We start from the raw sequence: 13,541 nt of genomic DNA, 5'->3' as shown, positions 1-13,541 counted from the left end.
CAATGTCCTATCAAATGCCTTGATCTCCCTTCAACCATCCCAATCCTGACCATGATAAATGACCAGTGATTTCCTCTGCAAGGTCATGTCGACGTGTGTGTGTGCGCGCATGTTTGTGTGTGCGCGCACGCGTGCATGCGTGTGTGACTGTGTGTGCATGCAATTACATGGCCATTGTTTTCTAGACAGATGCAATCTTGGCACTAAATGTTTTTGCTCAACAGGGAGTTTAAGTGTGTGTGTGTGTGTGTGTGTGTGTGTGTGTGTGTGTGTGTGTGTGTGTGTGTGTGTGTGTGTGTGTGTGTGTGTGTGTGTGTGTGTGTGTGTGTGTGTGTGTGTGTGTGTGTGTGTGTTGTGTTGATGGCGGTACAAAAAGGAAAGTGCAATAAACGCAGGAAAGAAAAGAGAGAGAGCGAGAGATGAAGAGATATTCAAGGTAGATTATTAGTCAGACAAGTAGAAGGCTGGAGTATTGCTGTCATGTCTCTCTGCAGTCCATTTACATTGAGACATTGGCTGTTAGATAAAGCCAGGGATAGAAGAGCTTTATGAAAATACCTTGACTCAATTTCCCCAGCTGATGTACTGTATGTATACTTAGTTGCACACCAATGTGCCGCCCTGAAAATAACAGGTTTACAAGCTCACAACGCGTTTTGCCACAACACGTTGTGAGCTTGTATATCTGCTTTTTCTACTGCCTGACACAATGCGCAACCAAGTGATAGTCAGGCTTAACTGCAATCCCGTTGTCCCACTCCATGTGGAACAGAATGAACACAGACAGCACACATTGTGTGATGTGCTGATTTAATGTGCGTGTGACATCACAAACCTTTTAAAACCTTGTTTCTTTTCATTTATTCATTCATTCATGGTGTCCATGTCACAAACAGATCAGACTATTATCTTTACAAAAATAAGCAGCTATATCACAATCATTTTAACCACTTTATCCATTCGTGCCACGCAATATTTGAAAAATATTGAAACTGTTTCTGAGGGTCCCTGGCACAAACCCTTTTCAGATGAGGGTCCGCAGCCAAATATATATCAATTTGGGGGTCCTTGACATGAAGAACTTTGAGAATCACTGGTATACAGTATAGAAGAGCAGAAATCATATGGTCCTGCTGTCTTCACATTTCATTCCATTCTCATATAGTGGGTTTTGAGACACCACCACATGATCTTGAACATGCATGTGTGTTTAATTTCCAAGAAGAGATGCAGTTTGTACCCCACTGCAGCCAAGTACATTACAACAGTGGTTCTCAACCTTTTCAGGCCGTAACCCCCAAAATAATCATATTTTAACTGGGGACAACCCCACCCTGACAAGCACCAAGAGTTATGAGGAATTACATTTTCTATAACACGGTTCTATTGTGAAAATAGCAGATCTACATGCTCACAACGCCTCGCAATCAGCTATTTTCACAATTTCTGCCTTTAATATTTGACAATATGGCCAATGTTTAGTTTTTCATTTTAGAGGTATTAAAAGGGTCTTAAAAGTCCTTAAATTGTCACTTTGGAAATGTGCAGATACCCTGTTGAGAAACACTGCATTACAATATTGTGTAGGAAGATGTTGCAGGGCAGCATTATTGTTCAATTTGAGGGTCATGTCCCTTTAAGATTCCCCTCCATCTTCTACCAGTGTGGAGTGGATTGTGAGTCATGCTCCTTCCAACTCGCCCTCCCTCACCCCACTCTCTCCATCCACCCCTCCATCCCTCCCCCACTCCTCCATCCCTCCATCCTGAGAATTATGCAACTGTCCGCTGGACGCGCGCACGCTCAGCTGTCTGTATGGCTGGACTGATGGATGGATGGAGGCAGTGGTGGAAAGTAACATTTACTTAATGTACTTAAGTACAATTTTTATGTATTCGTACTTTACATGAGTATAGTAATACTTTCACTTCTACTCCACGACATCTCGGATCCAAATATTGCACTTTTACTCCACTGCAGTTATTTGAAAACTTTAGTTATTGGATACTTTGCCGATATAAATTGTAATATTATAAAACATACATGAACCACTTTAGCCCTATTTTATACCTAGGCTGTTTGAAAATAGCCGATCTACAAGCTCACAACGCGTAGATCTGCAATTTTCAAACATTTTCTACTTTTACTTTTGGTACTTAAGTACATTTTGATGCCAAAACTTTCATACTTTTACTCAAGTACACTTTGAATTCTGGAGTTTTACTTGTAACCTAGAGTGCATCTACATTGCAGTATTGATACTTTTACTTAAGTAAAGAATGTGAGTACTTTTTCCACCACTGGCTGTCAGTATATGACTGGAGTGATGGAATGGATGGATGGATGGAGGGAGGGAGGGAGGGAGGCGATGGTGGATGGAGAGATTCAATGAGTGAGAAGAGGAGAGAGAGAGATAGAGAGAGAGAGTAGCAGAGCGTGGAGAGAGCGTTTTACGGAGCATCCATGTGTCTCCTCTTATCAATCTTTCCCTCTCGCTTCCTCTGTTCTCATCGTTCCTTACTCCTTCATTCATCTCTCTCTCTCTCTCTCTCTCTCTCTCTCTCTCTCTCTCTCTCTCTCTCTCTCTCTCACTATAGCATCCTCCCTCACACATCCGTCCCATCAAGGTCATTGGCAAGGACACGCTCGTCATGCTATCTGGCTGCTGATTGGTCCGCGGGAGCCGGCTGGACCTTAAAGAGACAGTGACGCTCTTTCCCCCCTAGTGGTGGCCATCTTTGTTATTGGCTGCCAAAGCAGTGGGGGAGTATTGTATGTATGTATATATATATACATACAATATGTATACAATATATATATATATATATATATATATATATATATATATATATAATTCTGCATAATTTCAATGTTGTTTGTTGTGTGCCTGCAGCTTTAAGCGAGGGCAAGGTCAGAGTGAAACCATACTCTTCCATATTGATCAGTGATCAGTGGAGAGAGAGCCGGGCCATGTTTGTTGAACCTCTGACCCGGTAACGTACAGTACAGCCCTCTGCCCTCTGGCCTGACTGTCAGAGAGAGAGAGAGAGAGAGAGAGAGAGAGAGAGAGAGAGAGAGAGAGAGAGAGATGGAGGGCAGTTGGAGAGCAAGAGATGGAAAGGGTGTAAGATACATGTTTTATCAAAAGTTGCAAGCACATGCCACTTGTACATAATGCTTTCCTTTTTCACTGTGCATGTGTGAGAGAAAGGCTGTTTGTTTGTTGTTTGTTTATAAGGATACCCATTAGTCTGCAGTCTGTCATTAGTCAACAACCTAATCTAATATTGCTTCCTTAAGTTTCTTTTTTAAACCAATTTTATTTCTTGTTGAGTCAAATGTGGAGCACATCCCAGTGAGCAACGGCTCTGTACATTGTTGTTTTCTTACGTGCATTGGTTCTGGGTAGAGGTGAAGTTAAGTGACCACTCAGTGCCTGTCTAGTACCATCAGGGGCGTCACAAGGGGGGGGGGGGGGGGGGGGGGGGGGGAGTGCATTGCTATTTTCCAATAGTTAAATCACAAAATGTGAGTGAATCCTTGTACCCAGGGCCCAGAATTTGGTGTGACACCCCTGAGTATTATAACCATTTCTCTCATTTGCAGGTAATAGCTGTAAAAACAAAGTAAAGGGTTTCTGTGAGGAATACACATTGTGAAACAGTCGATCTCAGATTGGGTGTACTGTATGTGTAGAACAACCTCATGAAGTGTTGCAGTAGAAATGCACACACTACACATAGAGTTCACCACTATTCCAATATCTGACGGCAGACACTGAGATATTATTAACGCAATCTCTTATGGCAAAACCTACGTTTCCAGTTCAAATATGTTAGTGTTTAGGTGTGTTTTGAGAAAACCAAATTATAAACTAATACTGTATTTTGTGGTTTTCCAAACTTGGAATGTTGTTTGCCATGAAAACATTCACATTATGTTTCTGTTCTCAATAGACAAACAGTTTTTTGTTATTTAACCTTTATTTAACCAGACATTCTTATTTGGCCTGGACAAAGGCCAAGCCTCTTGAGGGAGAGGGGTTGGAGTAAAACAAAAAGGCAATGCACCAACAGCAAGACCAACTAACAACTAACAAAAAGAAAAGGAAAAACAATGATGTCATGTCTGTAGTCCAGGGGTCTTCACTAGGGGGTCCTCAGAGTTACTACAGGGGGTCCTCCAAATCTTCTAATCCTTTTTTATCCAATCCTGAAAACTGTAGCCAAAAATAGCAGATCTACAAGCTCACAACGCCTCGCGCTGCAAGGCGTTGTGAGCTTGTAGATCGGCTATTTTCGGCAAAGAGGTATGGTGTAGAGGGGAAAAAGAACAGACTAAGTACAAAGTAAAAGATCAAGTTTATTGGGTAATGACAGCTCAAGCGGTTAAATATCTGAAAACACAAATTGACATCAATCCAAAATACACTGATGATTGTGCTGTCAAACGATGAAACTATATGGAATCTATGAAAAGGTTGTGGGGGTCCCTGCTTCATCTGTCTCTCAGGCAGCTAAGGGGTCCTTGGCCTGAAAACGTTGAAGACCCCTGCTGTAGTCATTATAGGCGTGATGCAACTCATTGTTGTTGAGATTGTTGAACAAATTTCTAAAATGTTTTACTAAAATATTAACTTAAATAGGGCTTAGTGATTCAAATGAAAATCAAAAATTGTGCGAAAATATTTATTATATTTATACTTTACATTGGTGTCTTACTGTCTTGTATGTAAGATTCAAATCAGAGAAGCCAGTTGGATTCTGTAACTGGACCAGTCCTACTATTATGGGAGCAGACAGATTAAGAGAAGCATGCCGGGCTGGTGGTTCACATACTGTACTACACACACACACACACACACACACACACACACACACACACACACACACACACACACACACACACACACACACGAAAATACACAAATAGAAACTCCCACAGCTCACTGTGAATTATTTACGATAACAGCACTTCCAAAAAGTGATTTTGCCCACCATAAGCAATAGCTGAACATGTGACTTAAATGACTGCATGGTTGGAAAATGGTGAAGAGCGAAATATAGAGCGACATTTGCACAGTGGTAGAAAAAGTACTCACATTCATTACTTTTACTTAAGTAAAAGTATCAATACTTTAATGTAGAAATACTCTGTTACAAGAAAAAGTCCAGAATTAAAGATGTTTACAAAAGTATTGTTATCAAAATGTAATTAAAGTACCAAAAGTATAATGTACTCATTTTGAAGAATGTCCCATTTCAGGTTTTTTAAAACAAATCTTTTGAAAATAGCAGATTTACATGCTAATGCATCGCGACACATTGTGAGCTTTAGAACGGTTAATGTACAGTATATATATATATTTATTTATTTATTAAGATTTATTTTTGGGCTTTTATGCCTTTTTTGATAGATAGGACTGACAGGAAATGGGGGGAGAGATGGGGAGTGACACACAGCAAAGGTCGTCCGGATCAGGAATCGAACCAGTGACAGCGCCAGGTATCCATGCCTATGTGACAATGCCTAAGTGGTATGCCCCTGGACCAGTAGGCCAGCGGGCGCCCCCTTAATGTTTGTTTTTTGATTGGCCTAAAATTCATTCTACAAAGTAACTAGTAACTAAAGTTTTCAAATTGTAGTGGAGTAAAAGTACAATATTGGAAACACTCAAGTAAAGTACAAATACCTCAAAATTGTACTTAAGTACATTACTTGAGTGCATGTACTTAGTTACTTTCCAATACTGCATTTGCATAATTAACTCATTCGTAGTTTACGGCCGTAAAGCCCGTTAATTTCTCTATGTCTTTCACTGCCGGCTTCTCCTACCTGTTAACGTGGGCGCTCGTCCAGTTCCCATCGTGCGTGATCGGACACTGCTATGCATCGTGTGTTCGCGTATTCCATCAGCTTCTCAAATCCGTTGAAACTTTTTCAATTGATCAATAAGTTCTCCATCTGTAAGCCGCGGAGTTCAGACAGAAAGCTAACGGGCCAAAATAGAGGACGGACATCCGCTTCCGGTTCAGGGACTCCAATGTTAAGTTGTCCGCTCAATAATGTGTCCGTGTAGAAACCGATCACGGAGCATTAGTTCCGGCCTATTTTAGTTCAGCTTCGATAAAAAAATGTTTTTTAATTAATTTTTATTACATTTACGGGTTCTACGGGCATGGCAGAGAAGGGGTACAAAGGGGTATTTTGAGGGCAGAGTTTGAGTTAACATCTCACTGTAGTGGATACATTTCCCGTTTCAAGATTGTATTCATACAACCAGTGTACTGGGTTTAAATAACTACTAAATACGTCTGAAAGTAAACACTGTAATTAAAATAGTTAAAGAGTAAATACATTTTCAGCTGCATTCTCAGTAGCTTAAGTATTATGTAGTTCACCTTTCAGTTTCTGTCTATAGATATCATCTATCTACTATAGGCTATGCTAGATTTACATTAATTAATTATTTATTTTACAAAAAAAAAAACATGCAAGGTTTAGTAGTGTGTGCAATGTGCATGCGTGCGCGCGAGAGAGGGTGAGAATAGATGTAGATGCAGCGAGGTAGACAGAGACAAATGAATGAACAGACTGTAAAACGTCAGCTAGACATACAGACCAACACAGTATCATATACAATATGTTATCCACACAGACAGACATACAGACCAACACAGTATCATATACAATATGTTATCCACACAGACAGACATACAGACCAACACAGTATCATATACAATATGTTATCCACACAGACAGACATACAGACCAACACAGTATCATATACAATATGTTATCCACACAGACAGACAGACAGACAGACAGACAGACAGACAGACAGACAGACCAACACAGTATCATATACAATATGTTATCCACACAGACAGACATACAGACCAACACAGTATCATATACAATATGTTATCCACACAGACAGACCAACACAGTATCATATGTCCTGCTGAGGGCAAATCATTCATGTGCTAGTGTGTATTGGTGCATGACAGTAGGGTGATTATGTTTGGTTTTGTGCTTTCGTTAATTGAGCCTATGCAATGCAAACACCTGTCATGTTAACATAGGTGCGTGTGTGTGTGTGTGTGTGTGTGTGTGTGTGTGTGTGTGTGTGTGTGTGTGTGTGTGTGTGTGTGTGTGTGTGTGTGTGTGTGTGCGTGTGCGTGTGTGTGCATGTGTGCATACGTGAGCGTGCGTGTGTGTGTGTTTACCTGCAGGTCATGTCTGTGCTCTGTGATGCAGTGATAAAGGTCATCAGAGCATGCATGGCATCCCCCTGTTTTTCAGGTACACGCACACACGCACGCACGCACCACACACACACACGCCCACGCACCTACACACACACACACACACACACACACACACACACACACACACACAGACCACTGAAAGTTTGCTCTTCATTCATCAACGAAACACATTTCCTCTCTCCTCCCAAACCTTTTTGGTTTTCATCTCCTGTCAGCGCTCCCTCCCTCCCTCCTTCCCTATTGTTTCTCTTTCTAATTTCCCCTCTCACACCATTACCGTCTCCTCCATCTGTCTTCTCCCCCGTTTACCGTCTCACTTTTGTTGTTTCTCTCCTCTTTCTCTGTCATTAGCTTTTTTCTTCTTCTCCCCTAGCTGAGTCATCCATAATTGTTTTTTTCTTCTTCTATTTTTTTCATGCTCCCTCCACTCTCCACTGTCCACTCTGTCCTCCTTGTTTGTTCCCTTTCAGCACTGCTTTGACATCCTGACTATCCAGTCTCTCCCTCTCCTCGTTCATACGCAGACACTCCATAATTAGTAGACTATACTGTATGTGCACGGACACACAGCAAACACGGACGTCAAGCCTCAGCGTGTAACGTTCGTGTCTGCTGTGTCTGTCCGTGAACATATTTAGTTTAAAGTCCAGAAGGAATTTCTTTCTGGCATACATTCTTAATTAAATTGTGATATAACCATAATATCAAACATATCATTATCATGCAAGCACGTAAGCTACTGCACAATATTCCTACAGGCATGGGGCGGCTCCTGTCAAAAGGGTTTTTGGGGCAGGAGGAGTAGGATAAAGGCTCTTCTACGTCCTCTCTCTCGGTGGGGGCTCTTCACTGCAGGTGAGTCAGTATAGGATGCAACAACAGTGACAACACACAGCAATCTGTGTGGTGACAGCGGATTCACCCGTTATCATCCGATATCGTCTGCGATTATCACTTCTTATCAGCTGATTGTAATGGGCCAGTTGGGCCATGCTCTGCTGACTGAGTCAGTCAGAGTGTTAGTGCGCATGCACCGACGCATATTGACTCGAATACTTATCTCCCCTGCATGTGTGGGAGGCGAACCGGGACCATAGTGATAGTGGCCACTTTGCTCTAATCACTGAGCTACCTAGCGGCTGGCCAAACCCCCTTTTTTTGTGTTAGCTTTGACAACGTGGATACTGGGGGACTAATATTTACTATTCTGTCCATAACGGCACATAACTCGGTAACGGCGCTGAAATGCATTAGTATTTGAAATACGCAGATGTTACAGTGCCTACAATCTGGAGTGTTCACTTACCTCTGAGTGTTTGAACTGTACGGGTGATGACGCAGGTAGTAATGGGAGCTGGCGGTGTGACATTCTTTGAAAACTGAATTATGTCTTATTATGCAGAGAGAGGTCTGACTCATAGCTTTAATGATATAACCTGTAATGTGTTCCATGCCATTAGAGTGAGAGTAGGTGTTGTTTCCTTTGAAAAATGACGGATGTGCCATTTGGGGAAATGGGCTGCTGAATGGCCCTGCTCGCCCCCACAGCTCCCCTGGACTTCACCACCTCTTGAATGTGAATGTTTTGTCACAGCTGAGAAGACGGTGGTCAGCGCATTGTCAGCTTGTAGATCGGATATTTTCAAATGGCCAAAATATATATGGGGCTGAAATGGTTAATGTATGTTTGTGATAATAATCAAAATGTACAAAGAAACTCATAACCAAAGTTTTCAAATAGTTTCAGTGGTGTAAAAGTACAAATATTTGCCTCTGAGATAGATGTACTGTAGTGGAGTATAAGTAAAAGTTCTGAAAACTAGAAATACTTCAACATTTTACTTAATACTTGGGTAAATGCACCCAAGTATTAGTTACTTTACACCACCGGTGGGCCTGAAGAATCGCTACCATCCACCTAACTGACGAACCATAATCTCACACACACACACACACACACACACACACACACACACACACACACACACACACACACACACACACACACACACACACACACACACACACGTGCTGTCCACTCGGATGCTATCAACTCTACAGCTGTGGACGGCTCCGACCTCACTCCACCCGTCCTCTTTGCAGCGTGAGATTAGGTCACACTCTCACATGAGTAGTGAACCAGGGATTGAGATTGGGATTAAAGTAAAAGTCAGACCTACGCTACCCTGGCCTGCGCTACCCTCCCCCTCTGCCCTCTCTCCTCAGATTATACCGCCTAAAGCCACACCCTTCTACACGCAAACACATGTGCACATACGCACACACTCTCGCATGCACGTGCACACACACTGCAGTACACGTACTGTATATGAATACATACTGGGCACTGTGGGCAGGCTCATTCTGTAAATCCCTATGCTACAAAATAGAAACCATAGCACAATTGCTGGGCTTTATTATACCTGTACAGTAGGTCCACGTCAAATCTCTTGTCGTATTGTGACGCCTTGTGAGCTTGTATACATGTGCTATTTTCACCAAATGTTTGGCCCCAGAATAGGGACGCTATCGGGTTCATATGGTTAATTTCTGTGTTCACATTCAAGCCATTGTGTTGAGTGGCCTAAAGGTTACTGTCTGGTTCAAATCCATAGACACTGAGAATGTGGATGGAGTATCAGCTGCCGTATTCTGCTAAACAGATGTTATGCTGTTATGTGTTTGGCCAAGTCCCGGAAAAGATGCGCTGTGATTGGCCAGTACACTAACTTTGATTGTCAGTTGTGTCGAATGGTCACCCCAAAGCATAATTTAGCCTACAGGACTGTGTTGGCTTGTGTGGGACAACCAAAGCACGGATGTGTGTACAATGACAACTAATAAATGAAAGATTCATGAAAGCAAAAAAAGAAGAAAAAAATAACATTTGACCACAAGAAATTGTTAAGCAATCGGTTTATGGGCTCACTCTATGCTATGAGGACTGCAGGGGAAACTGGACGACAGGGGCATTTCTGCCTAATAGATCCCATAGTCATGGATATGCATGCAGTCATTTGGGATCAATATAAGTAGGAAAATGAGTCTACGTGTGTTATTTGGTGCAGAGTTGTCCTTTAAACCCTATACCATGTATACTCCGTTCTCCAGGGGTTAAAGGGATATTCCTTCTAATACGTGAGGGGCTGTGTTTTTTCAATTACTTTTTTTCCTTTATTACTTGCTCCAGCAGAGCGCACAAGTACTGCGTTCTGTGTTGTCTGTTTTTCCCACCAGTTTTTGACTGGACAAAGCCAGATGTTGGAGCTTAGCTCCTGTTCCAGGAGCACTGCTCAAAAAAAATGAAAGTAATTGAAAAAACATGGCCCCCATCAAATATCTATATACTGAATCAAGTAACTTAAAAAGTGTCTGGGGTGCTCACAAAATAAGAATACTGTTCTGTTCCCACTGCCTTCATTAACTGGCCTTTCGCTCTCCCCAATTTCCTCTTTCCCTAATCTAGCCTTCAATATCAAACATACAAATAATTATCCAAATGTCTGTCTGTCTGTCTGTCTGTCTGTCTGTCTGTCTGTCTGTCTGTCTGTCTGTCTGTCTGTCTGTCTGTCTGTCTGTCTGTCTGAGTGTCTGTCACAACATTTCTCTTCGGTGGCTGGACCAATTGATCTGAATCCGCATCACCATTAGCATATGAACAGACCTGACATAACTGCAAAGCCCGTTTGTCACTTTCACAAATCGTATACTGTATATTAGCATTTTTATGGTGTATCTATTCTGCATCTAGCATGAGGCATATCTATTCTGCATCTAGCATGAGGCAACATTTGTAACCAAAATATTTGTTTCTGGGCCGGGGGTCCCCAGAAGAAAAAAATCTGATTGAGATGGGGTCTGCGGCCAAGCACATATCTTTTTGGGGGTCCTCGACATGACACAGTGGGAACCAACTGTTTTGGATTTACAAGACCTTTGTTGACTCAAGAATGCTGTGTCTGCTGGGAGGAATGTGTGTGTGTGTGTGTGTGTGTGTGTGTGTGTGTGTGTGTGTGTGTGTGTGTGTGTGTGTGTGTGTGTGTGTGTGTGTGCGTGTGCGCGTGTGCGTGCGCTTGCGTGTGTGTGTGTGGGGGGGCTATACAGCTCTGTGTGTGCGTGTGTGTGTACTTTCAACACATTTTCATGTGGGTCATATTGTTTTTATTATATTACAAATTGATGCTTTTTACATTTTGCGGGGTTCTCCAACATTTCTTCTGTTATTCCTACATTTCCACATGCAAGCACCACTAATCCATCATATAGCCTATTGTACACACCCAATCACCTACACTCATGATTTGAAGCACATATCTTTGAACGGGTAGGACTAGTATATATACATTCCCTGTCTTCACTGCCACATCCTAAACAGTTTCTGAGTCCCACCTCTCAGCTTCTCTTCTGCCAGCTTTCAGTGTGTTTGACCTTTTCCTTTTTTTTTTTTTTTTTTTGCCTGTCCTTTTGGTTTGGATTCTTGCCAGCTCCCTTGGACTTGTCTGCCAGTGTTGGACCGCTTCTCTGGTTTTGACCCCTGTCTGCCTCACTCAGGCTGTGTAAGCCTTTGTCTCTCTTGACAGCTGTGTTTATCAACTCCTTGTACAGTATTTGAACCTGCTCTGCCTCCAGACGTCTGCACTTGGTTCCTTCCCTGTGTTTTGCTACCTTGTTGTCTCCACCAGCCGAAGGCTGAGGGAGAGTATGTTTTCCCCTCCGTCCGTGTGTCCGTCCGTGCGTCCGTCCGTCCGTGCGTCCGTCCGTGCGTCCGTCCGTGCGTCCGTGCGTCCTCGCAGTTTGTGAGCGCCAAATCTCAGTCGCCGTTGGCCCGGTTGCTGCCAAAGTGAGCACACACATTCCCTGGATGCCAATCTAGAACCTCTGCCCTAAATTTTTCAAATGGGCCTTTTCTAGCGCCAACTAGTGGCCGATGTTTGCTAAACACATTTCTGTGCACTACTCTTACAGATTTTGTCCAAAAATCCTACAAATCGGTAGGCAATATCTCGACAGTCATGTGATCGACACGGATCTGTCCGATTTTGCATATTCCATCCTGATTGGCTAAGATTGGCTTCCAAAGTTTGTGGGATTGAGCCGTTTTGAACAAAATGCCTCAAATCACAAACGCAAAGTGCAATTATCATGAAATCGCGCACACACGTTCCCACTAGGCCGAGGAAGAAATGCCACTTAATTTTTTTTTAATCAGCCTCATGGTGGCGCTATAACAGCCCGATTTGTGGTTTTACCTATAACTCCACCGATCAGTTTCAAACTTTGTAAGTGCACTCCCTAGAGGCTAAGGATAAACCTTTGCCCTGCATTTTTCACATCAGCCTTTTATAGCGCCACCTTTGGGCCAACTTATGTAAAACACATTTTTGGATATTACTCCTTGAGATTTTATCCAAAAATCATGCAAATCGGTACACAGTATCTCTATAGTCATGTGATCAAGTCCGATCCGTCTGATATTTCACATTCCATCCTGATTGGCTAATATTAGCTTCCAAAGTTTGCAGGATTGCTCAGTTTTTGAACAAAATGCCTCAAATCATCAACGCAGCTTGCGATTACCGTGACATTTGCCACACATATTCCCACTAGGTCAAGGAACAAATGCTACCTTTTTAACATTGTCCTGTTAGCAAAACACATTTTTGGAACACAATGCTTGAAATCATGCATGCAGCGTCCGATTGCCATGAAAGATCTAAGGTGAAGAACATATGCCACCCTTTTTACATTGGCCTATACAGTAGCACCACCAGGACGCACGGCCTGGTGGAGACCTGTGCTCGGAAGAGCACTGCTTCTAGTTATCAGTGATACTGGTACAGTGTGTCATTTCACAATAAACTGTGGTCACTAAGGGAATGCCTTGTTATGGTTTATGTATGACTATGTAATTTGGGAAGGACATGCATATGGGGAGGACAAATGGTTTTGACCAAGGCCAAGAAATGGTATGTTTGTTGTTCACGTTTGGATTACTCATTATGAAGTCTACAACGGATAAGTCAAACTGTGGATATTGCTTATTTGCCTTTGCAAGAAATAAGTTGAACTGAAACAAGGAAATGCCACTACATGCATTTTAAAAGAAATTTATGTCAGGGGCATGGTGGCGCAGTCGGTAGCACTGTCACCTCACAGCTAGAATGTCCTAGGTTCGATTCCCGCCGGAGGCCGCTGTGGGCACTGAGGGCACTACGTCCAACCCGTGAAGCTCCCCCTGCCAGGTGATAAGAAGTGGCCTGATCACTCCTC

At 42.6% G+C, this 13,541-nt stretch overlaps 1 protein-coding gene across 1 annotated transcript in view; it reads left to right on the top strand.

Moving 5' to 3' along the window:
* Positions 1 to 1,591: 1,591 nt before the first annotated feature.
* atp1a3a (ATPase Na+/K+ transporting subunit alpha 3a) overlaps positions 1,592 to 13,541 on the top strand; it is a gene marked incomplete at both ends in the record, with an annotated part of 79,113 nt that continues 67,163 nt past the window's right edge. The window contains 2 exons of the mRNA XM_080735448.1: positions 1,592 to 1,676; positions 2,894 to 2,910. Coding sequence (XP_080591574.1) covers positions 1,592 to 1,676; positions 2,894 to 2,910 — 102 coding nt within the window. The remainder of the gene's footprint in view (positions 1,677 to 2,893; positions 2,911 to 13,541) is intronic.

This window comes from Nannobrachium achirus, assembly GCF_963921795.1.
Source record: "Nannobrachium achirus genome assembly, chromosome: 10".
NCBI lineage: Eukaryota > Metazoa > Chordata > Actinopteri > Myctophiformes > Myctophidae > Nannobrachium > Nannobrachium achirus.
This window is presented reverse-complemented; position numbering and strand designations above follow the sequence as displayed.